This window comes from Erinaceus europaeus, chromosome X (assembly GCF_950295315.1).
Source record: "Erinaceus europaeus chromosome X, mEriEur2.1, whole genome shotgun sequence".
Lineage (NCBI taxonomy): Eukaryota > Metazoa > Chordata > Mammalia > Eulipotyphla > Erinaceidae > Erinaceus > Erinaceus europaeus.
In genome coordinates, this window is record NC_080185.1 from 18,442,394 (window position 1) to 18,466,465 (window position 24,072).

A 24,072-nucleotide genomic window follows, 5' to 3' on the forward strand; every position below is an offset into this window, starting at 1 on the left:
TGTTAGAGAATATAGTTAATTATGTGTCTGTAAACATGATCCAAATATACTAAAGGCAGAAGAGGCCTGTCTGTTCTTACCAAGCACATATATCATTTTGAAGTACCACACAGTCCAACTGGAAATGAGAAGAAGTTATAGAATTAGAAATTACAACCTTCTTTTTTAATTTCAGCTCTGTTTAACCTCATCCCTGTGGGTCTTCGAGTGGTGGCTATTCAAGGAGTTCAGAGCAAGCTGTACTTGGCAATGAATAGCGAGGGATACCTCTACACCTCGGTAAGCCTTTCACTGCCCTAGTGTTTCAATTACTTCAGTTTTCATCTGATAGAAAACAAAAGATGCCCATATGTGTTATCAGTGCAGATTTCTGTGGTGTGAGGAAGAATGTTCTTGATGGAAATACCTCATTTGAAAGGACACATTAACTTTTTGTGAAAATTATATCTGTGACTAATTAACCACTTGAAACTAACATTTGCTTACAAAACCAAAGCTCTACTAAGTATTTTTGTATACAGTGACATCTATTGTAATGCATGCTGTCTCACTTCACATCTTTGGGGAACAAAGCCACTTCTGTAACTCTGTTGTACATGTATTTAGCCATCATTAATCTTCTTTCAATTTATGAGGAATCCTCAATTCCACATATCACTGCTAAGACATGTAGTGTTCTTGATCTGGAAGTGTTTCTGTTTCTTAGCCTCAGTTTAATTCACTCTACTTTAGGTTTGTATTTCCATCTAGCACAGTCCTACCTCACCTTACATACCTTTTACTTACCATAAATAGTGTAAAAGATAGATAGAACTGTTTTCAAAAATTACACAGAGCAGACAACATTGTCAAAACATGGTCAAAAATCAGTTTTAAAATGTTCAATATTTAAATCTATCAGCAGGATTGGTACAGTGCTAGGGTTAAGATGCCATTCTTATGTGTAGATCTAGTTACAGATTAAAGTAGATTATTATAGTGTTATTTTAGTAATAGCTTTTCTTTTTATTATGAATCTCAAAAGAAAGATTTTAAAGGTAACTTGACAAACTTCTTACTAGCTAGTTCTGAAGGAGGTAGTTACTATGATCAGTGGAAGGCATTTCTCAGACAGCAAAAGTAGCTACCATTCGCCACTCATGCCATCTTCTCATCTCTAAATTTATTTCAGAGACAGGTGTGCCTTTGAAAGACATACAACATAAAACAATTTTTAGAGATTAAGAGGGGAAAACAAGGTGGGAGAAAAGCCAGACTAAGAAGGGCTCATCTGTTTGGTAAACTGGCTGGCCCACTTCATATTACAATGAAAAGATTATCATATAATCCACAAATTCTGGTCAGTATCAGCTTCCTGTCAGACCATTTCAGTTTTCTTCTTTAATAAATACAGGGGATATATATATATCCACAACATATGCTACTTTATTAATACATTGATATTATAATGGGTAGGAAAGAGGATTTGCCTTTTCAGATTTGCGTATTAAGGTAAGGTCATTGACTAATGAAATATTTTAACTTCACTTAGATCAACAGGTTCCATCAACAGGACCAGGTGCAATGGTAGGTATTTTAATAAAAACCAGTGACTTCTTTCTGAAATGACTGTGTGTACATGGGAAGGAAATGGAATGCACCTGGTATACTTCTCAGAAGCTCCAGACCAGATGGCATAGGGAGTAATGGATTTCACTCAGCTGTAATTGCCATTGTGGTGCCCTGATAAAGTTTCTTTTTCTACCTTGAAGCAACGCAATTAAAACATTTTTGGAAATAATGTTTAAGTTAGAGTGAGAAAAAGCTACTTGAGGCATGTAATATCTCAGGTGTCCTCACTCAGAAAAATTAGGATATTCAGTTTTACATTTATGGAACTGGTCCTATACAACCTGTACTTACCATTCCATTATTCTAGCAATTTGGCAAATGTTCAGGCAAGCTCATGTCTGAGGAAGTCTTCCTGAGGAAATCAGCACTATAGATTGATGGATTTCCTGTCATTAATGGGTAAGCCAGTAGACAGCAAGATGTGGGGTATTTTGTATATATTTCCCATTAAGGAAAAAGAACCTAGAGCAAGCATTTCCCACAAAAGAAAGAAGGAATGTTCTCCTTAAAGATGAACAATGCCTCATTGACCAGCCAGGAGACTATAAAGGAAATTATTCTGCTCCAGAAAGAAATCTCCATGTTCTTCAGCATAAATTTTCCAGTTTTTCCCATTACTGCTTGTTAGCTGTGGCTTGGAGTTCCTTCACTGCAGTGCTCAGACTCTATCTGATGAGTATGTTTTAATAACTCTAGCAACTTGTGTAATAAACTGAGACCAAAAGCTCAGTGAAATATGCTTCACCAGGAAGAGGGCAACCAAAGAGAAAGGTTTACTCTCACCTTACATACAACCATGGTGCTTTCTGCTACTGCATTATTTATTGCATGCACTTTTAAAAAACTTCTGTGTAGCAAAATGAAAATGGCATTGGCCATTGACCTAAGGAGGAAGTGAAAATGAGAAGATGAGGTCCTGTGACAGCCAATGTGAGCAAGTAAGAAACATGTTAGGAATTTGTTAAAATATATTTGCTGATGGGTAGCTGAGGTCTGCCCTAAAGAAGTTGTAATAGTAATGGCTGAAAGGAGATGGACTCCTGAGATATTTTAGAGTAGAATCACCCGAGTTTGATGATTACTTGGGTTTGGAGGGAAAGCAGGACCAACTTGTATGCTTGAAAATATATAGTCATAGAAATAAATTGTCTTAAGGTAGAAAACAAAAACATTTTTAAAAACCTGCAGAATAGCAGGTTATACGGGACCCTGAAGGGAGGGCGAATTCAATCTTTGACATGTGGGTTGATGGTGAAACTATTAACCAAGACAGGGAAAAAGGAAACAGGAGTATATCTGAAAAAGAAGAAAGCCAAGTAGAACTTGGAGCAGATAGTTGACATTACATAGCTAGACCTTGAGAAAGCGGTGAGAGCTACAGCTCAAATGTGGGAGTTCACACATGTAGGTGGTGGTTGATGCCATGAGAATAGCTGAGAGAATGGGTAGCATAAGAAGAAAAGAGAGTTTGTCAAATACAATTAGGGAATACCTAATTTGTGGCAGCTATCATGATCCTACAGAAGCTAAGTGGGAGAGAGTCAGCAATATAAGATGCTTCAAACAAAACAAGAACTAGGGATACATCTCATGACCGCTCAAGACAAGAGCACTTGCCTTGAGATAATGAGGACAGAAACCAGAAGGCAGATTGTAGTGGCTTGGGGACTGAATGGAAAGAGACAGTGGGTGTAGCAGCTCTAAGAGAAGGGGAAGCCTGGGTGAGTGTTTGGAGGAGGACACAGTGTAGAAGAATGTTTTGAGGGCTCTTTGGTTCAGACACTTGAATATAGACAGAAATCAAAGACTCACCCCAAGTGAGTCCAGGAGAGTGGTAGAATTAAGTATAAGTGAAAGGACTAGACTCCTTGAAAAAAAGGGAAGTTGCTACAATAGAGGAAAGAACTGAGGACTGATGGAGAAATGGGCGTTTTACGGCTGCACGTGATGGATGAGTAAACCGAAGAGTTTACTGTCTGATGACCTGTATTTCCCGCTGAAATCAGTCATCTGCTGAAAATCCAAAAGGCATAAGAATGGCATAGGTCTCGGTTAGGGGGAAGTTGTTTTGGGAAAGGAGCAAAGAATCAGTTTAATGACTCCCAATAGAGAAATGGTGATTCCTGGGCTATGTACAGCCTACCATGTGCTTTTGTAAATTAAAAGAGGTCAGCACCCAGGCATACCCACTCCCTTACTCATTGCCCATGACTGTGTTTATGCTGTCACAGCAGAGGTGAATAGTTGCCATAGAGCACGATGACTGATGAAACCTAAACTACTAGCTATATTATTCTTTACTAAGATTAAAAGAAAAAATAGCATTGAATCCTTGTCAGATTATTTTTCTCAACTTTAGCTATCCTTAGGTATCACCTAGGAACCTTGTAAATGTCCTATTGTCTGTGCTACTACCACAATATTATCAGGATACCTGAGGATTCCCCAGCAATGCTGATGTGTAACCTGGGTTGTAAACCATTGATCTAGGGCATAGAAGAATGATTGCCGAGTATCACTGTGGAAACCCCCTCCCCATGAAGTCAGAGACCAGGAATTGAAATATATATTGTCCTTTACCGGAAAATTCAGATTCTGTGATTTACTTCTTGAAACACATTGCTAGAACATTTCTGAAGTGCTCTTTGTTGAGTTGAAGGACAGTGCTAACACTGTGAAGAGCTTTTCCCTGTTCTTTTCTTCTCCTTTTCGTTTTTTTTAAGTCTTCCTTTGCATTTCTGCTTACACATCCTTCCATTGTTTTTGTATTCAAGCTTCCTTTTTTTCCCATGCTATTCCCTCTGTTGCCCATCCAATAAAGAAACAATACCTCCCTCCATGTTTTTACTGCTACAGAGCAGTTTACTTTCCATGCTTAATTTTAGGATTCCTGTACTGCACCCTCCACCCTCCTTTTTTTTTCTTGTTGCCATGGGGGACAGACTTGATGTAGGCTCAAGTGGCAGTGAGAAGCATCTGTGGCACACAGAATCATAATTAGCCCTTATTTCATAATGTATTTGCTTTTGCCCATGATATAGCTGTGTCTTTCTGAAACTGTAAGGATATTGTTATTTATTATGCAAAAAGGGCTTTATTCATACTTTTGTTTTTTCTTCATCAAGAATAATGTTGTACACAAGCTTTTGAGAGTTTCTCAAAACTTGATACAATAGTGTAAATTCTAATAGTAGTAATGTATTTGTAGTTCATTTTTAATACTACTTGAAATAAACATTCACTATAGAAAGCTGGGAGTCTCCAATATGAAAATACCAATGCCCTACCATCTATTTTATCTTATTTTATTCTAATTTTATTTCCCTACTATCTGTTTTAATATAAATGTAACAACATACCAGAAACAGAATAATAAAAGCCCAAAGCTAAGTCAAAAAATTTGATTTTGATTTTAGAATGTTCTTGAACTAAATAACATCAGGTTTATCTGCCTAATTATTTACATTTCATTTGCACTCATATTCTATTTCCAGAATAGTGTTTGGGTTGTTGGGATTGCGGTATAACTAAAATGTGTCCATAAGTAGACATCCTTTGACAATGAAACTTTTCCATTCACATATTTCCGGAGGTGGGTAGGCGTGACACACCTGGTAGAATGCATGGTTTACCATTTATGCATTGTTAGAGAGGGATTAGAGGAGTGAACTTATATTTTTGATGGCCCTAGGACCACCACAGAAGAATAGATGTACGAGTAGAAAACTATGACCACCACAGAAGAATAGATGTACGAGCAGAAAGCTGGCCTGTCTTAGAGTTAACTTGATGTCATGGGAATGAAATGTGTTACTAATCCCATGGGCCAAGTCAAATTTGGAATCTAAATAAGGGAACATAATTTCCTTCTCTACTGGACTATTTCCATGGAGTAAGTTGTTTCTCCCACCACATGGAATGGAATGTATATATTACACATAAGATCTCACAGTGCAATCTCCCTCATAGGCCTGGCACTCCTAAGAAGTGACAACTAAAAGAATACCAGCCATTAGTAATCGTGACACCTTGGCTTTACTTGTCTTTATTTTGGACAACTTAGATTTTCTTCCTTTTAACATTTAGACTGTCATTTGCCTTACCTTAATTTATATATTGAATTGAAATTTATTTAGTTTCTTAGGAATTACTCAGTATCCATTATACACATTTCTGGCCACTGTAAAATTAATCAAGATTCTAAATTTGAACTGTGTATTAGAGATATAAATATTAATTGGAAAATATTTACATATGACTGTGACATTTTTCAAATCTTTTAATTTCTCGGGTTAATGCTTTATAGTACAGTTGTATAGACATGGGTTCAAAATTTTATCTCTCTATGATAAGCATCTGCAAAACTCTTACCCCCTAATTAGGTCCTTTTCTACCCTCATACACTGGGACCCTAATCTCCTCTCTACTCCCTAGTAACTCCTCCACCCCGAGTCCATTGCTTTAGTGTATTCTGCTACACCCAGTCCAAGTTTTACTTTATATCTTCTCTTTCTTTCTTTTTAAAAAAATATTTAATTTATTTTGTTTTAATGAGAAAGAGAAATACAGAAAGAAACAGTGTTTTAATGAGAAAGAGAGATACAGAAAGAAACAGAGCTACAGACCAGAGCACTGCTCAGCTCTGCCTTATGGTGATGCTGGGGACAGAACCTGGGACCTTGGAGCCAGGTATAAAGGTCTTTTGCATAAGCATTGTGTTGTTTCCCTAGTCCTCTTCTTCCTTCTTATGTCCTTTTTATTGTAATATTTATTTATTGGATACAGACAGCCAGAAAACAAGAGGGAAGGGGGAAGATAGAGAGGGAGAGACAGAGAGACACCTGCAGCACAGCTTCACCACTTTCTTTTTTTTTCAAATTTTAATAAAATATTTATTTATTTAATTTAAGAAAGGATTAATTAACAAAACCATAAGGTAGGAGGGGAACAACTCCACACAATTCCCACCACCAATCTCCATAACCCACCCCCTCCCCTGATAGCTTTCCCATTCTTTAGCCCTCTGGGAGTATGGACCCAGGGTCATTGAGGGTTGCAGAAGGTAGAAGGTCTGGCTTCTGTAATTGCTTCCCCGCTGAACATGGGCATTGACTGGTCGGTCCATACTCCCAGTCTGCCTCTCTCTTTCCCTAGTAGGTTGTGTCTCTGGGGAAGCTGAGCTCTAGGACACATTGGTGTGGTCTTCAATCCAGGGAAGCCTGGCCAGCATCCTGGTAGCATCTGGAACCTGGTGATTGAAAAGAGAGTTAACATACAAAGCCAAACAAATTGTTGAGCAATCATGGACCCAAAGCTTGGAATAGTGGAGAGGAAGTGTTAGGGAGGTACTCATTGCAAACTCTAGTGTACTTCTGCTTTCAGGTATATATTTTGCAGTAGTTTATGGATACGTGTGAACATAAGCTCTCTCCCACAGAAACTGGTGTATATCTAGGTTATGGGACTTTGTTAGAAAGTGAACCACCTGAGATGAAATTAGAGTGTACTATAAAAGGAAAGGTATCACCCGAGTAATGAAGCTGAAGGGTTGTCATTCCACACGTGAAGTCTATGGACACAGTCTGAGGTGAAGCATATTGAGGTGGCAATCTTTGCGTTGGTTAGGTTGTGATCGGCGGATGCAGTATTATTTGGTATGGATTGGGAGACGCATACGGGTAAGTGGGCCCTATCCAAGGGTTCCAGGACTGGGGGAAGTACGGGCTCTGTAGTGGAGATGTGAGGTTCCTGCTGACTTAGGGTTCAACAAGACAATCGATAGTTAATGTTATCATCACATTATTTGGTAATTGGGTTAACTTTGAAAAGTCATTTTGTTATGGTTTGCTGTACAGTATCCAATATCTTGTATATAGCTGTGCTAATGGATGCTTCTAATCTACTTGGTCTAGGCTTTTGAGAGAGTCCGCATATCAAATACACAGCCTATATATTAAAAAGATTCAGTTTGTATTTTGAGAAACTTTGAGACATACAATTGATTTTCCCCCTCTCATATTAATCAACTACTGATTTATATGTCTACATTTTTCTAGGAGTGTACATAAACACCATTCCCACCACCAAAAGACTGTGACCCATCCCTCCCGCCTACTCCCACCCCCCACTGTCCAAGGAAGCTACATGTCTACCCCTCACCACAGGGTTTTTACTATGGTGCCTTACTTACAATTTGATCAGGTCCTGCTTTTAGTTTCCCTTTCAGATCTTCTTACTCAACTTCTGTTGATGAGTGGGATCATCCCATACTCATCTTTATCTTTCTGACTTAGCTCACTTAACATAATTCCTTCTAGCTCTGTCAAAGATGGGTCAGAGAAGGTGGGTTCATTGTTCTTGATAGCTGCATAGTATTCTATTGTGTATATATACCACAGCTTTCTGAGCCACTCATCTGTTGTTGGGCACCTGGGTTGCTTCCAGGTTTTAGCTATTATGGGTTGTGGTGCTATGAACATAGGAGTACATACCTCTTTTTGGTTGGGTGTTATGGAGTCCTTGGGGTATAACTCCAGGAGAGGAATTACTGGATCATATGGAAGGTTCCATGTCTAGCCTTCTGAGAGTTCTCCAGACTGCTCTCCACAGAGGCTGGACCAATTTATATTCCCACCAGCAATGTAAAAGGGTTCCTCTCTCCCTACATCCTCTCAGGCATTGTTGCTGCTGTCCTTTTTGATGTATGCCATTCTTACAGGAGTGAGGTGCTATCTTAGTGTTGTCTTAATTTGCATTTCTCTGACAATCAGTGACCTAGAGCAGTTTTTCATATGTTTGTTAGCCTTTTGGATCTCCTCTGAGGTGAATGTTTTGTTCATATCCTCTGCCCATTTTTGGATGGGGTCATTTGCTTTTTTGGTGCAAAGTTTGCTGAGCTCTTTATATATTTTGGTGATTAGTTTCTTGTCTGATGTATGGCATGTGAAGATCTTCTCCCATTCTGTGAGGGGTCTCTCTGTTTGTTTAATAGTTTCTTTGGATGTGCAGAAGCTTTTCAATTTGATATAGTCCCATTGGTTTGTTTCTGCTTTAGTCTTCCTTGCAATTGGGTTTGATTCGTCAAAGATGTCCTTGAGGTGTAGGTGGGAAAGTGTTTTACCAATGTTTTCCTCTAAGTATTTGATTGTTTCTGGTCGGACATCTAGGTCTTTGATCCATTTGGAGTTGATTTTTGTTTCTGGTGAGATAAAGTGGTTCAATTTCATTCTTCTGCATGTTACAACCCAGTTTTCCCAGCACCATTTATTGAAGAGAGCCTCCTTTTTCTATTTAATCCTTTGGGCCCCCTTATCAAAGATTAGATGTCCATAGGTGTGGGGATTTATTTCTGGGCTTTCAATTCTGTTCCACTGGTCTGTGTGCCTATTTTTGTTCCAGTACCATGCTGTTTTGATGATGATGGCTTTATAATATAGTTTAATGTCTGGGAGTGTGATGCCTCCATTTCTCTTTCTTTTCCTCAAGATGGTTTTGGCAATTCTAGGTGTTTTCAGGTTCCAGATAAATTATTGTAGTGTTTGTTCTATTCTCTTAAAGAAGCTTGGTGGAACTTTGATGGGTATTGCATTAAATTTGTATATGGCTGTGGGGAGAATATTCATTTTGATGATATTTATTCTTCCAATCCATGAGCATGGGATACATTTCCATTTCTTGGTATCAGTTTCTATTTCCTTGAGTAGCGACTCATAGTTTTCAGCATACAAGTCTTTCACTTCTTTGGTCAACTTTATTCCTAGGTATTTGATTGATTTTGCTGAAACAGTAAATGGGAGTGATTTCTGGATGTCTTCTTCTTCAGATTTAGTGTTTGCATAAAGAAATGCCACTGATTTTTGTACATTAGCTTCACCACTTTCAAAGCTTTCCCCCTGCAGGTGGGGACTGGGGGCTTGAACCTGAGTCTTTGTGCACTGTAAAACATGCATTAAACCAGGTGTGGCACCACTCAGCCTCTTTTCTTAAGTTCTGCCTGTAAGTGAGATCATGTATTTATCCTTCTCTTTTTGGCTTACTTCACTTAACATAGAGATCCATCAAATATGAGTCTAGAGTTTGTCCCAGCTATTAAATCAGTGATTGTAATTTTTGTACCCAAACCGGTTTTGGGTTTTTAGGACCTGGCCTCATAGTCCTCATGTTTAAATCGGATCTAAATTAACCTTAAGTTTTACTGCATTTTACTTGTGTGGTAATTATAATAGAGGTTGTCCTTTAGTAGGTGTGTGTGTGTGTGTGTACTTTTGCCAGTATGTCCCTTGGCCAATTGTATACAGTATTTCTTCTAAATATTATCAAGGAAGTGACATTAATGCTGTTGATACACCTGGTTGAGTATACATGTTACAATGTGCAAGGACCCAGGTTCGAGCCCCTGGTCCCCACCTGCAGGAGGAAAGATTTGCAAGTGGTGAAGCAGGACTGCAGGTGTCTCTCTTTCTCTCTGCCTCTCTATCTCCCCCTACCCTCTCGATTTCTGACTGTCTCTATCCAATAAATAAAGATAATAAGACATTAAAAAAGAAATATTAGGGGATATATCTTACTTTCATTTGTGTAGTTAATTGAGTAGGTAAAGTGATTTAGGGAAGTGAAACAGGGGAAAGGGGAGGGCGTGGTGTCTGGGCCTTATTAGTAAATATTTAATTAGAGATTTTATGGTGTCTTTAAAAAGTCCTTCTACTTGCTGAACTTGTTAAGTCTAAGTCTACTTACAGCAGATTATTGAGCACTTTTACTTTGAAGTATATATTTTCCTCTAACTTACAGATACATATACCCTGTCCTCTAGACCCTGGTCTATATCTAGGGTCTGTAACTTTGTGAGGGAGTGCACCATTTGAAATAGAATTAGGTAGTCCCAAGCATTAGGAAAGGTCTCACCAGATTATTGAATTTAGGAGATTGACAACTGAGGCTTGGCATATCTAGATACAGACCAAAGTGAAATGTGGCATGATGGCACTTGTTGCATTGATTTAGTTGAGGTCAGAAGAGGCAGTATCATAGGGTAGGGGATCAAGAGGAGAAGTGTAAAGAAATACAAGCAAAGTTCCAGAGATTCAAGGACTGGGAAATATATGAATTTTTAAAGAGGATGAGGGAAATTCCTTGCTGTCTTAGAATTGAAGTTGATAGATAATTATTATTAATACCAAGTTATTTGGGGAACATGGTTTACTTTGAAAATCCTATGGCTAAGGTTTACCATACCATACATGACCTTACCATGATTTCTGTCATTTAATGCCATTTATAAATAACTATATCTTAGATACTGACAGGATCAGTTGATTCTGGTCTGTAGATTGTAGATAGTTTAGTATTTGAAAAAAAATGTTATTTTTAGAAATGCTTTAACAATTTAAGCCCAGTGTCAGAATTCAATCAGTTTACCAAGTTGAAACATTAAATGCATAGACTGAAGGAGTATATACTCAGAAATGAAATCTATGCATTTAAAAAACTTTGCACTACGTGCACTTAACCCAGTGTGCTACCACCAGAGTTTGTCTTTTAATATATGTTTTCACAAATCACAAATCTTTTGAAGAAATTATATATTTTTTCCAAGTTCATGTATTTCAATCCTCTGTATTCCACATGTGACTGAGATCATAGGATGCATTTTATTCATCAGAAGTAAATTATGTTTCTAGAAATTCTAATGATAACAACATTTGTGAAATATTTATCAGAGCTTTAAAAAAGATGGTGTACTACTTTATCATGTGTCCAATCCAGATTCGAGCCCAGACTCCATAGTGCTAAAGGAAACTTCAGTGCTATGGTTTGTTTTCCCCACTTTTTCTTTCTCTTTGCTCTCTGTCTCACTCTTACTATCTGAAAAATGAAACCTAGAGCAGCAAAACCCCAGAGACACAAAACACATGTGTACACACACACACACACACACACACACACACACACACACACACATCTTTGAGAGCATTTTAAATTAATAATTAAAATGAGTAATTAAAATTACTAGTGAATAAAGTCCCTATTTTAGAGATAAAAATCTAATGTCAAAAGGCCATATGTCTTCGTAACCTCACGTGATTCTTAACATTTAAGGGCAGGGAATACTATTTTCTTTCTCTTTTTTTAAGATTGATTTTTTAAAATATGTATTTATAACTGGATAGAGACAGAGAAATTGAGAAAGGGAGGGGGAGGGTGACATAGAGAGAATAAGAGACAGAGAGACACCTGCAACCCTGCTCCACCATTCGTGAAGCTTTCACCCTGTAAGTGGGGACCAGGAGCTTGTGTTCTATCTTGAAGCAAATGAAACAAATGAAACCATGAAAGGATGAATAGCAGGTCAACAGCCTGTCCCTAAAAAGGTTAGTAACACATATGGAATTTTTAGTTCTGACTTATCCAACATCAAAATCTGCCTTTGCATGAAGAGCAACTACTGTGACTGACCAATGGTTCTTAAAGATGACATGGAAGAGGGGCCAGGCGGTGGCGCACCTGGTTAAGCACATACACTACAGTGCACAAGGACCTGGGTTCAAGCCCCTGGACCCCACTTGCAGGGGGAAAGCTTCACAAGTGGTGAAGCAGGGTTGCAGGTGTCTCTCTCCATCTCTATCTCTCCCTCCCCTCAATTTCTCTCTGTCTCTATACAATAAATTTTTTAAAAGTTTTAAAAAAAGATGCCACAAGAATTTTTCATAGTGATGCAGAGGTAGAGAAAAGTTGATATATATATATATTTTTTTTTTTCCCTAATGTCAACAGGTGTCATAAAAAATAGAGTGGCACAGCAAAAGCTTTTTTCGATTCAGTTATTATTGCCACTTAGCAAATGCCATTATTTTATGAAAAATTATTTATATATCTCAGGTGAATTAAAAACAGTTCTGATTTATGACGTAGTTTTATACTGTATGTGGGGGTGTTGGTTTGCGTTAAGATGCCTCAGCTGTTCAGTACACTTAGATGTCACTTGCAGGTTTACATGTCTCAAAGATTTGTGTGTCCCTCTGATCTCAGTATGTGACAATTTAAGACATTTTAATGATATGGCTTTTTAATGACATGCCTTCTCTATATTTTAATATATAGAGGATGTTAAAATTTAGATGAGGGTGCCAGCCGGGCAGTGGTGCAGCCAGTTAAGCACACATATCACCAATGCACAAAGACCCGGGAATGCCCCCACTACTCACCTGCAGGGGAGTGCTTCAGGAGAGGTGAAGCAGATCTCTAGGTATCTTTCTCTCTCCCTCTCTGTCTCTCTACCCCTCTCCATTTCTCTCTGTCCTATCAAGTATAATAGAAAGAGAAAAGAAAAAGAGAAATGAGGTGGGACATGGCTGCCAGGAACAGTGAATTAATATTGCAGGCTCTGAGCCCTAGCCATAACCTGGTGGCAAAAAAATAAAAAAAAAAATAGATGAGCTAACTGATCAATTTGGAGGGTTGAGTATTATTATCCTGGTAAATATTTTTACTCTGTGAAGTGTTTGAGTTATGTCAAATCTAAGTTTCAGCAAGTTTGCATAATTTGATGTCTCAGGTTATCATGGAGATCTATAAATTTGGTAGAATTAAATAGAGGTCACTGGTTTAAACATTACAGCACTAGGGAAGTAGCATTAACTTAATTGTGAAAGGAAATAGATTGAAAGCACGAATAGTAACATATACAAAGAAAGTGATAATTACGAAATAAAATACTGGATGGTCTCACATTTAGGTGGAACTTAAGAAGCAAGGACAGAACTGGAAAATAAAGTAGAACTTGGACTGGGTGGAGAGTACTGCACCAAAACATAAGGCTCCGGGAAAGGAAGAGATGGGAGGGTGTGAAGAGGGTCTTGCAGTCTTGGTACATGGTGGTAGAAAAGACCTAAGTTGGGGGCGAGAGAGTGCTGTAGACATCTACCACAGGGAGATGAGAAAATGCACCCATGTCAACAACTGTACTGCATTTCATTAATGTCCCCCCTCCAAAAATAGAAAAATGAAAAAGAATAGATTTCTTGGATATGTTTTACCATCAGTAGTTACCTTGTGCCTCATATGTGTATAATTTGTATCACACTGATAACATATAACGTAAATTGAAATATCTGTATACAACTTCAACATTTATATATTTTACTTATTTGTAAGTTGTTGGCTTTGTCTTATTTAATATAGAATTAGGAAATAGTTGACTATCAAAATGTAGTTTCTCAATTTTGTTCTTTACCTAACAAATGTTTTAGTATTCTGTAGTTATGGGGTTGAATGTATTATTTTTCAAGCTGCTAAAGAATTGTGAGAGTAATTATAGACACATGTTTTTGTGTGTTAAAACTAAGAAGTGAAAATGTAGAAAATTAAATTACTGTATAGGAAGTAAAAGCAGAGAAAGCAATATTTTGTTGACAGTTGGCTCCACTGGCCTAAGGAGCTACATTTTATCTTATAGAGAATGTTTCATTTATTGCATTGATGCACTTGAGTCAGAAGTTATTAAAAATACTGTATTGAGGGAGTCGGGCTGTAGCACAGCGGGTTAAGCGCAGGTGGCGCAAAGCACAAGGACCGGCATAAAGATCCCGGTTCGAACCCCGGCTCCCCACCTGCAGGGGAGTAGCTTCACAGGCGGTGAAGCAGGTCTGCAGGTGTCTGTCTTTCTCTCCTCCTCTCTGTCTTCCCCTCCTCTCTCCATTTCTGTCTGTCCTATCCAACAGTGATGACAACAACAATAATAACTACAACAATAAAACAACAAGGGCAACAAAAGGGAATACATAAATAAAATAAATATTTTAAATATATATATATACTGTATTGAAAACTGTACCAAAGTAGCCATATTTATCATAGATGTCCTTTCAGTATTTCAGCGAATCAACATAGTTTTCAAACCTATCATATATTTGTCAAGAGACAGATTATTTCATATTTTTGGTTCTCTTTTAGTACATGGAAATTTTATTCAAAGATGAGGGAACATCTAGTTTGACAATATTTGAATATAAAATTAGATTAATTTGATTGTATCTTTAAAGTTAAATGCCTTCTTTTCTTATGGTCTCTATGAAAAAAAAGTTGAGAAATAATCCAAATGAGAGGTCATAGGGCACATATTTAAAAGAGTGTCTCATGATATTAACTTAGAAGCTAAATTCATATTTATAGAGGGGAAAAGCCAGTTTCTTCAAGCTAAAAAGTAAAATAATTGGCAAGACCAACAAAGAATCTTAGCAGAAAAGCCAACTATATAAGAGGATAATACACACACACACACACACACACACACACACCACTATACATAAAAAGAAAAATGGATTGAAGAAACTAATATCATAATAACTCCTCTGTTGCTATTATGAAATGAATTATTATGGAGTTCTTTATGTAATTCTGTTTATAATACATACCGTACACTGAACATGCAGTACCTTTGGAAATTAATTAATTATTTGAATACTTTATAAAACATCAAATAATATTAGCTCTATTTATATAATTATACAGTGAGTTTCATGTCTTGGCACAGATACTGTTTTTAGTCTGTACCTGTGTATTTGTATAATTTTAATTTACATTGTAATAGAAAAAAAACAAAGTCCATCAAGATCCATTATCCTATTGTCCTTCTTTCTATAATAGTTAGAGTAATTTTTTAACCTACTGAACAAATGTTTACATTTACTGAAGAGAAAATAATTTGTTATTCCACACTCCCCACCAGGTATAGAGCAATGCCCAGCAAAGTTTATCTTACCTTTTCAGTAAATATTTGTTGAAAAACAGATGAAGATATTTTTAGTAAAATAAAAACAAATATTATTACTCCTATGAGGCCTCTTGAGTTATTTCAAGGTTCAAATTGTAACCCTTCATAGGTTTTTCAAGTTTCAATTTCAAGATTCCACTAGAAGATGGAGTACTGAGAATCAAGAAAAAAGTAAAGACAACTGCATTATTTTTAATGGCTACACTATTTTAAAGGAATTGTAACTTTGAACAGGGAAGTTTTTTTTTTTTTTTTTTTTTTTTTGCCTCCAAGGTTTATTGCTGGGGTTTGGTGCCTGCACTACAGGTCCATTGCTCCTGTCATCATTTTTTTCAATTTTTTGGATAGGACAGAGAAATGGAAAGTGGAGGGGAAGATAGGAAAAGACAGAGAGACACCTGCAGACCTGCTTCACCACTTGTGAAGCAACCCCCGGCCCCCCTGTAGGTGGGGACTTGAGGTCTCCAATGGAAATCCTTATGCTCTTCCTTGCACTTTGTTCTATGTACACTTAACCAAGTGTGCCACCACTCGGCCCCCACAGGGAAGCTTTAAGTGAAAGCAAGCATCACTCTGATCTGTTTTAATAGCTGTAACCAAGGTTAATAACTGGAAAGCCCCTGACTAATAAATTTAATATGTTTTGCTCAGACTAAATATTGAATAATTCCACTGTTTGTACTGAGATTCTGATTAAGTTATTCATCAGGTATTCTGATGCTAACTGCTTTTGACAGTTCTGGAAGTGAAGCTACTGGAAAGGCCTCAGTTGATTTTATGGGTAAGTTCTGCATCTAGCCAGTAGCCAAAATATTTAACACCTCCTTTCATTACAGCCTCAGATGTTTCTAGACGTTCTAGCACAGCATATGCCAGGAGTAACCAAAAGTGAAGACGATGTCCTCTTTTACCTAAGGAAAAACTCATTACAGAGATCTGGGAAAGTCAAATGTAAAGAGCAACCCTGAAGTGTTATAACAAAGGCTACAATAATACAGAGGATGGAAAGTGTTCTTATAGAGGGATGGTGTGAATCATTCCATAATACTTCCATAATAATACATTCCATAATACATTCCATAATAATAGACAATGAGACACCAGCAAATTACAGTGATGTCTTTTAGAAATGAGATTGCAGCATGTAAAACCCCATTGTGTAAATAAAATAATAGAACAAAAAAAGTCTGTGCATCGCTACAATCTGGTCACAAAGTCGGCAAAACCATGACAACAAAAGTGCTTAATAGTTGGTCTGATTAAAGAATTTTCCAAATTCTTGTATGAACTGTTCCCTGGTACCTGCCCACGCTGTAACAATGATTCACTGTAATACAGATGTTAAGGAGAAAGCCTCTTTGTAGACTGTTTGTACTGGAAGTGATTGAGGTAGAGCCAAGAGGACACCTACAGCCAAACCTTTGAGCTGTTGTGTAGTCCTTGAGGTTTCCTGAAAAACTCACTCCTTTTTTCTAGTCTCAAAGTTCAATCACACATCTTAACTAAATCCTGGAGAAACTGAGACTTGCACTAGTTTAGTCAGTTGGTCACTAGATATCTATGGAACATCAGCAAGGTGCTATGCATTCCAAATGGGAATCCCATTGATCCACATGGTCAAGGGCTTGAATTTGCAATACACTATATATTCACCCTGTATAGAGTCCTTATTGTTAGTGGTTGATCTAAAATAGGATGAGGCTTCTAAGAAACCTCTCAGCCTGACAATGATATTTTTAGTTTGTAAGTATATTCCAGATAGAGAAATCATTTGGATGTGTGGGTATGCAGTAGTTGAATGTGCATCATTATGGAAATTTACCAGTCATGTTATCCTGTGTATATTGGATGTTTTACACTACAGTCTTCAGCAAATCACATTAAGAACATATTTATGTGCCATGGAAAGATTGAATGCTGATCAATTATATCAAGAACTGATGTCAGTAGAAGTGCTTAGAAAGTTGTATGAATACAGAAGTGTGCACAAAGCAAGTGGATTATAGATAATTCAGCCAACCTGTTAAGATGTCAGAGTTTACTGCTCATGTTTGGGCAGTGACACAGGTGCAACTCTCCATTCATTTTCTGTCTTCATGCTGCAGTAGTAGCCTAGCAGAAAAATTCAGTGCTGACCCATGGGCAGAGCTCCAGCTTCTTGGAGCTGTAGTATCTAAGACATAATATGCCTGATATTTTGAGGAACTGCAAGTGCTCATTTATCTAAAACAAAGCTGTACTTTCTTAGCAGTAAGGAGCTAGAATGAGCTTTAGATCCCTCATGCTTTGTTGCTTTATTTATTTTCTTTAATTTTTATTTATAGAAAGGAAACACTGACAAAAACCATAGGATAAGAGGGGTACAACTCCACACAGTTTCCACCACCAGAACTCCGTATCCCATATCCCATCCCCTCCCCTGATAGCTTTCCTATTCTTTATCCCTCTGGGAGTATGGACCCAGGGTCATTGTGGGGTGCATAAGGTGGCAGGTCTGGCTTCTGTAATTGCTTCCCCACTGAACATTGGCGTTGATAGGTTGATCCATATTCCCAGCCTGTCTCTCTCTTTCCCTGGTGTAGCAGGGCTCTGGGGAAGCAGGGCTCCAGGGCAAACTGGTGGAGTCGTCTGCCCAGGGAAATCCAGTTGGCATCACGGTAGCATCTGGAAGCTGGTGGCTGAAAAACAGTTAAAATATAAAGCAGAGCAAATTATTGACTAATCATGAACCTAAAGGCAAGAATATTGCAGGTGAAGATTTAAACATGGGCATTGACAGGTTGATCCATACTGCCAGCCTATCTCTCTCCCTAGTGGAGCAGTGCTCTGGGGAAGTGGGGCTCCAGGACATATTGATGGGGCCGTCTACCCAGGGAAGTCTGTCTGGAATCATATTAGCATCTGGAACATGGTGGCTGAAAGAAGAGTTAACATATAGAGCTAAACAAATTGTTGACTAATCATGAGCCTAAAGGCTGGAATACTACAGATGAAGATTTGGGGGGGTCTCCATTTTGTAGGTAGCTAGTAGGCCTATTTTCGTTTTATTACAAAGGGCCCATGACTATACTAGTTTTTTTTAATTTTTTCTTTTTTCCCCTGAGCCTGAAATCTGATATGCAGATGGATCCAAGTTATTGTCTGGAGAGATGATGTCATGGCTGGAAAAAGGGCTACAAAGCTGGATCAGGGAAGAGAGTAGCTCCCTAATGTGAGAAAGGGGTATAAATATTGTTGATTGTAAACCCCATGGATTCAATCTGATCTGGGGCCCATATTCAACTTAGGATCCTATGTGGGGTCTGCCAGCCCTGTTGCTTTATAATAACTTTTACTCATGTACCTCTTCTCCCTGACCTGATTCAGTGAAACTAGAGACAGTAAGTGGGAGAAGGCACCATATTTATGGAGTCTCTTCATTGTATTTACACTTCTAATACCTATACCAATAAGATAAATTCCCTAACTAGGTTAGTGTATGGCTTGTTTGGATGGTGTGTGTGTGTGTGTGTGTGTGTGTGTGTGTGTGTGTGTTAGTGTGTGTGTGTGTGTTAGTGCATGTGCGTGTGTGTGTGTGTTCCTCCTTTTCTGAAGATTTGATAAAACAGAAGTATTCTGTTTCGAGGAGACCTGATAATAATGAAGCAAAGCATTTGTATATCACAGCAGTACTATGATTGCAGACTGAAGAAATACTTTAATTTCTGGCATCTCTGGTTTGAGCATGAGACCTTATTTAAGCCAGTAATTAACCTTGTGGGCAGGTCAACAGAACTGTGATGGGTGGTTTTGCTTAGTGCTTTTCTTTGCTTTGGTCCTCGTTCTGATTTCCATCCACATCAAGGACAACACAGAACAGCATTTATTTTTCAGTTTAGAAGCTACTTTCATCCAGCTTTTCAGTGACACTCTTTTCCTCTTCTTACTGTGTCCTTTTATCAGCTCTCTTGCATTTATAGTATCACCTTTCTGGAACCTTTGGAATTTGGTGAATATGGAGATATTTGGTCATTAAGAGAGGGGCTTGCTTTTGATTGGTTTATCTTTCAATATTTCTACATACCATGGTCTGGTGAGGTGCACTAATCAGGAGCCTAAAGACAAGAATATAGCAGATGATATTTGGGGTATTCTTGTTGTAAGAAGCTAGGTAATCTATTTTAGATATATTCCAAGGTATGCATGACTTTACTGAGTTTTGCCTAAGCCAGATAGCTAATGCAGATGGGCTGAAAATGGTGTCAGATTTGGGAATAAGGCTAGAAGTCTGGATCAGAGCAGAACATAGCTCCCACATATGGAAAAAGTATACAAATACCATTAACTGTAAACCCCATAGATCTAACATAGGGCCCATGTCTATTCATATTTAGCACAGAAGCCTGTGTAACCTTTGCATCCCAGTCAATCTGAACAGAAGCCCTAACGTTCTGTTGGAGCAATTCAGCTCTATGTTGGCTTCAGACCCACTTACCTTCCTTTGGGAAGTTGGGGAGCACCTTTGCCCTGGCAGTTTCAGAGTGCACAAATGAAAATGACATGTAACTATTTCTTTTTCCTAATTTTTATTTTGCATGGGCATTAGACTTCTCTGAGATCCTAGCTAGCTCTTATGTGATCAGCTCCCTCAGGTTCCAAAGCAGGTGAGGAGGTCCCTGGCCCAAGTGCCTAGTGTTCCCTGTTACCACCGTGCCTGTAAAGAAATACCATAAAGATGAGATTCAATGAATTTGTAGTAGAGATTCTTCATTAGTAGATATTTTTAAATACCTTTACCATCATTGCTTTTTGCCCTTGATTCTGCTAATCTCCCTACTAATAGCCATGCAAATAGATTTCATTTGGTTGATTTCCTACCAAAAAGCCATATTCCCTATTGTTTGGGTTAGCATTTTCTGTCAGAAGATTTGGCAAAGTATGTTTTAATGTTGTATGTAGAACCATCTATTATAGTGGATCTTTATACCTATGATCAGCCCTCTACTTTGGAGCTGGAACTATCTGCCATTTTTGCCAGAATGAACTTGACAATGAGAGCTTGATAATGAGAATTGGTTGGAAGATTAGTGTGCTACCTATAGTCTGATACAAGGGTGCCCAGGCAGTGGCACACTGGGTTAAGCAAACATAATACAAAAGCTTGCTGAATGAAGATAGGCAATTATTCAGTTATTTTTATTTTTACTTTGCTTTAGCTACCTGTGCTTAATTGAGGATTTGTTATCTTATTCTTCCTAGAACAATTATTACACATCATTGAATGGTGATAAAACATTAGAAAGACTTTACAAATCTATATTCTAGGTTTATCTGTATCTAACTAACTAATGATTAAGTGTGGATGTCATCCACACAATTAGTCATTATTTTACTATTATACAGTTTTCATAGCTAGGATTATGTAGACTTTATCAAATCTAAAATTAAGTAATCTTAGCCTAAGACATCAGTGTCATTTGTATAGAGGTAAATCATATTATCATATCTCTCTCTCATTCTGAAATATGTTATGAATGTAAGGTATGAACCCAGTGATTTACTTAATAAACCACACCTTTTAAATCCTATATTTCCTTAACTTAAAGATTCTCAAACTTCATCTGGTGTTTTCTGAAAATAGGACCCATTGTGATAAAGCCTGGAAAGTTTTCTTCAGCAAGTTGCTTATTTCTGGCACATTTGTTAATTACTTCACAAATTGTTCATCCTGTTCCTATTTCACTTCTATATGCACAATAACACTTCCCTTTTTGTCTGAACATTACCAGCATTTAATTTCTTAATGAAGCAGTGAGTATTTCATCGGTTATAAAATAGCATATGTGTTCATCCAGCCAAGTGGATACACTGCATTGTTGAACATTTATTTGATTAGAGTAATGTCAGTGTCAACTGGTAGAACTTTTGCATAAGTAATGTATTTTCAAAATTAAGAATGGTTTTGTTTTTCGCCGGAGTAGATAGCATAATGGTTATGCAAAGAGACTCTCATGCCTAAGATTCCAAAGTCCCAGGTTTAATCCCCTGCACCACCATAAGCCAAAACTAAGCAATGATCTGGTAAAAAAAAAAAAAAAAAAAGTTTTGTTTCTAAAAACCAACAGCAAGATGTTAAGATAAACCAGAATGTTTCTTTTTAATTAGCCATTTATCTATATGCATTAGTAGTAGAGGACTTGTGTCTCTTTTTCTACAAGATTTTCTTAAACCTTTACACCCTGTTATTGCTACCAACTCAATCTGCCATCATTTCATCATGAGCCAGTGTTTTTTCTTCAATATAATGAGGGAACTCACCATTGTGAAGTCACAGACAGAGCTACTATGCCAACATCCAGTATGAGTCAGAACTTCATGGGTTATGCTTGATTGGATATGATTTCCTTATACAGGTGGACTCCAGTTGGTGAGGCTTTAGTTTGTGTCTTGCCAAATAAACTAGCTTGTAATCACATTAAGTGAGATAAGCCAGAAGGAGAAAGAACTTAAGAAACAAGAACACAAAGGGGAAACAAAAGATAAAACTTGGACTGATTTGATATATTGCACCCAAACAGGACTCTAGGCAAGGAGGAGAGGGAACAGAGATGAGGGGAAGGGAATAGGTCACTTTCAGGTCCTGATAACATAATGATGGAAAAGGAACTAATTTGTGGGTCAGTGTTTTGCAGACACCTATCATTGTGAGATGAGAAATTGTACCCATGTATCAACAACTGTACTATAAAGCATTAACCTCCAAATTAAAAAAAATAAAAAGTTTCCATTCTAAGTTTACCTTTCTCTAAAGATTTCAAAGGTAGAAGTATAGAGACAACCTGGTGCAATAACATTAAAATACATAATACTTTTAATTAGGGTGGTTCTTTTGTAGCCCAGCTGCCTACATTTTGTGCCACAGTTTGTAAACTTGGCATGTAGTCAAGAAAATCAACCATACTTGCATTACCATTTTGTACTGATGAATTAAATGCAAAGTTAAAATAAATATATTTTATAGCAACCAATAAAACTAAAGGTAGCATGAAATTCATCATTTTGTCTTATAAACAAAATGTGTTATTTTGTTGTTGTCTACAGTCACACTGAAAAGATTCTTGATCTCATAGGTAGGTGTGTGTGTATATGTCTTTATATGTTAACAATGGTAAAGAAACATGTAAGTGAAGATACATGAACTTCTCTGTTGTTGTTTCATGAGTCTCTTCTGCAGAATTCCAGAGTCACTGTCTCAGATATGATCTTGTGGCTAATTCATATAGTTCCCAACAGTCTTAGAAAGTTTGTCTTGCCGACCTTACCAGCTCTTGGAACCTGGCTGCTTCAAAGCCCTTCCACACTAGGGAAAGATAGAAACAGGTTAAGGGTATGGATCAACCTGCAAATGCAGAGAAGTGATCACAGAAGCCAGAACTCCCACCTTGTGAACCACAAAAACAAGTTTGATCCATACTCCCAGTGGGGGAGAAATCATAGGGAGATGACCAGAAGGCGCTGACCTCCAAGTCCATCGGGAACCATAGAGAAAGGAGGAAAAAGGGAGGGACCTTTGGATGTAATAATAGGTGTATGTGTGACTTGGAAAAGAAGAGAAGATGGGACAGAGAAAAAGAGAGAAGAGAGAGAGGGAGAGGGAGGGGGAGGGGGAGGGATAGGGACAGGGACAGGCAGAGAGAGGCTAAATACCAATATTTACAGATGGTTTTAGAAATAATAGTTGACCCATATCTGCAACCTCTGGAGAACCACTGTAACTTACAATGGAGGGTTTTGTGGGAATGGTGCATAGTTGTACCCCTGTTATCTTGTGATCATATAAATCAATATTAAATCACAAAGAAAAAAAAGAAAGTTTGTCTTGCTGTTGTGATAATTGACAATGCCCCCCCAAGGGAGTTATATACCTTTACTGGTCATCCCAATTAATTTAGAGGGTATCTAGCCAGTTTTGTTTGTTGCCTTTCCTTATGGTCTCTAAAAGAAACCCCTTTACCAACTCCCCTTTAATCCCTGCTTTTAGTTATTTTTTAATACCTTATAGTTCACTTTCCCTTCAGATGAGACTTACTGAATGCAAATGAGGTAGGATTTCTATTTTTTTCCTCTCCTGTTTATTTCTTCTATAACTATTCCCTTCTCTTATGAATTTCTCATAGAACAATTCCTTGATTTCACGTTTTTATTTAGCAAAATTCCCCAGATAGACACTAGAGTACACGTCCTTAATACTATACTCTTTTTGGGCTTCATTAAATCACTTTTAAATTCACAGATTAAAGGATTATTGGATAAACATCACACTGTATCCCCCTGATGTTTCAAATTTATAACAGCCTGTGGAAGCACCACAGAACCTCATTTTGTGCTTTCAGAACACAAAGTATGTAACAATTTCTCTCACCTCTTTTATTCTCTAGATGTTTCTTGTATGTAAACCTTCTCTCCCAAATTATAATGCAAACTATGCCCAAATTATAATGCAAACTATAAGTCATTTGTAAGTAGGAACTGCCTTCTGTTTTTGTTTCCTACCATACCTAAGTACCCAGAAGGTACTCTGCTAAAATTTAGTAAAGATGATAGGAGAATTTTTTTGCCAAAGATAGAAAAGTGAACAATTTCTCCGTTATGCATAATAATTGAGGACTGAATCTAGAATGAAACAGCTTGGTGTAAGGAGTCACTTAGAG

General features: G+C 37.6%; 1 protein-coding gene across 7 annotated transcripts in view; it reads left to right on the top strand.

Annotated features, from left to right (window-relative positions):
* FGF13 (fibroblast growth factor 13) overlaps positions 1 to 24,072 on the top strand; it is a 737,755-nt gene that overhangs the window by 643,912 nt on the left and 69,771 nt on the right. For all 7 annotated transcript variants that reach the window (XM_060183220.1, XM_060183225.1, XM_060183224.1 and 4 more), the window contains one exon: positions 176 to 279. In XM_060183220.1, coding sequence (XP_060039203.1) covers positions 176 to 279 — 104 coding nt within the window. The remainder of the gene's footprint in view (positions 1 to 175; positions 280 to 24,072) is intronic.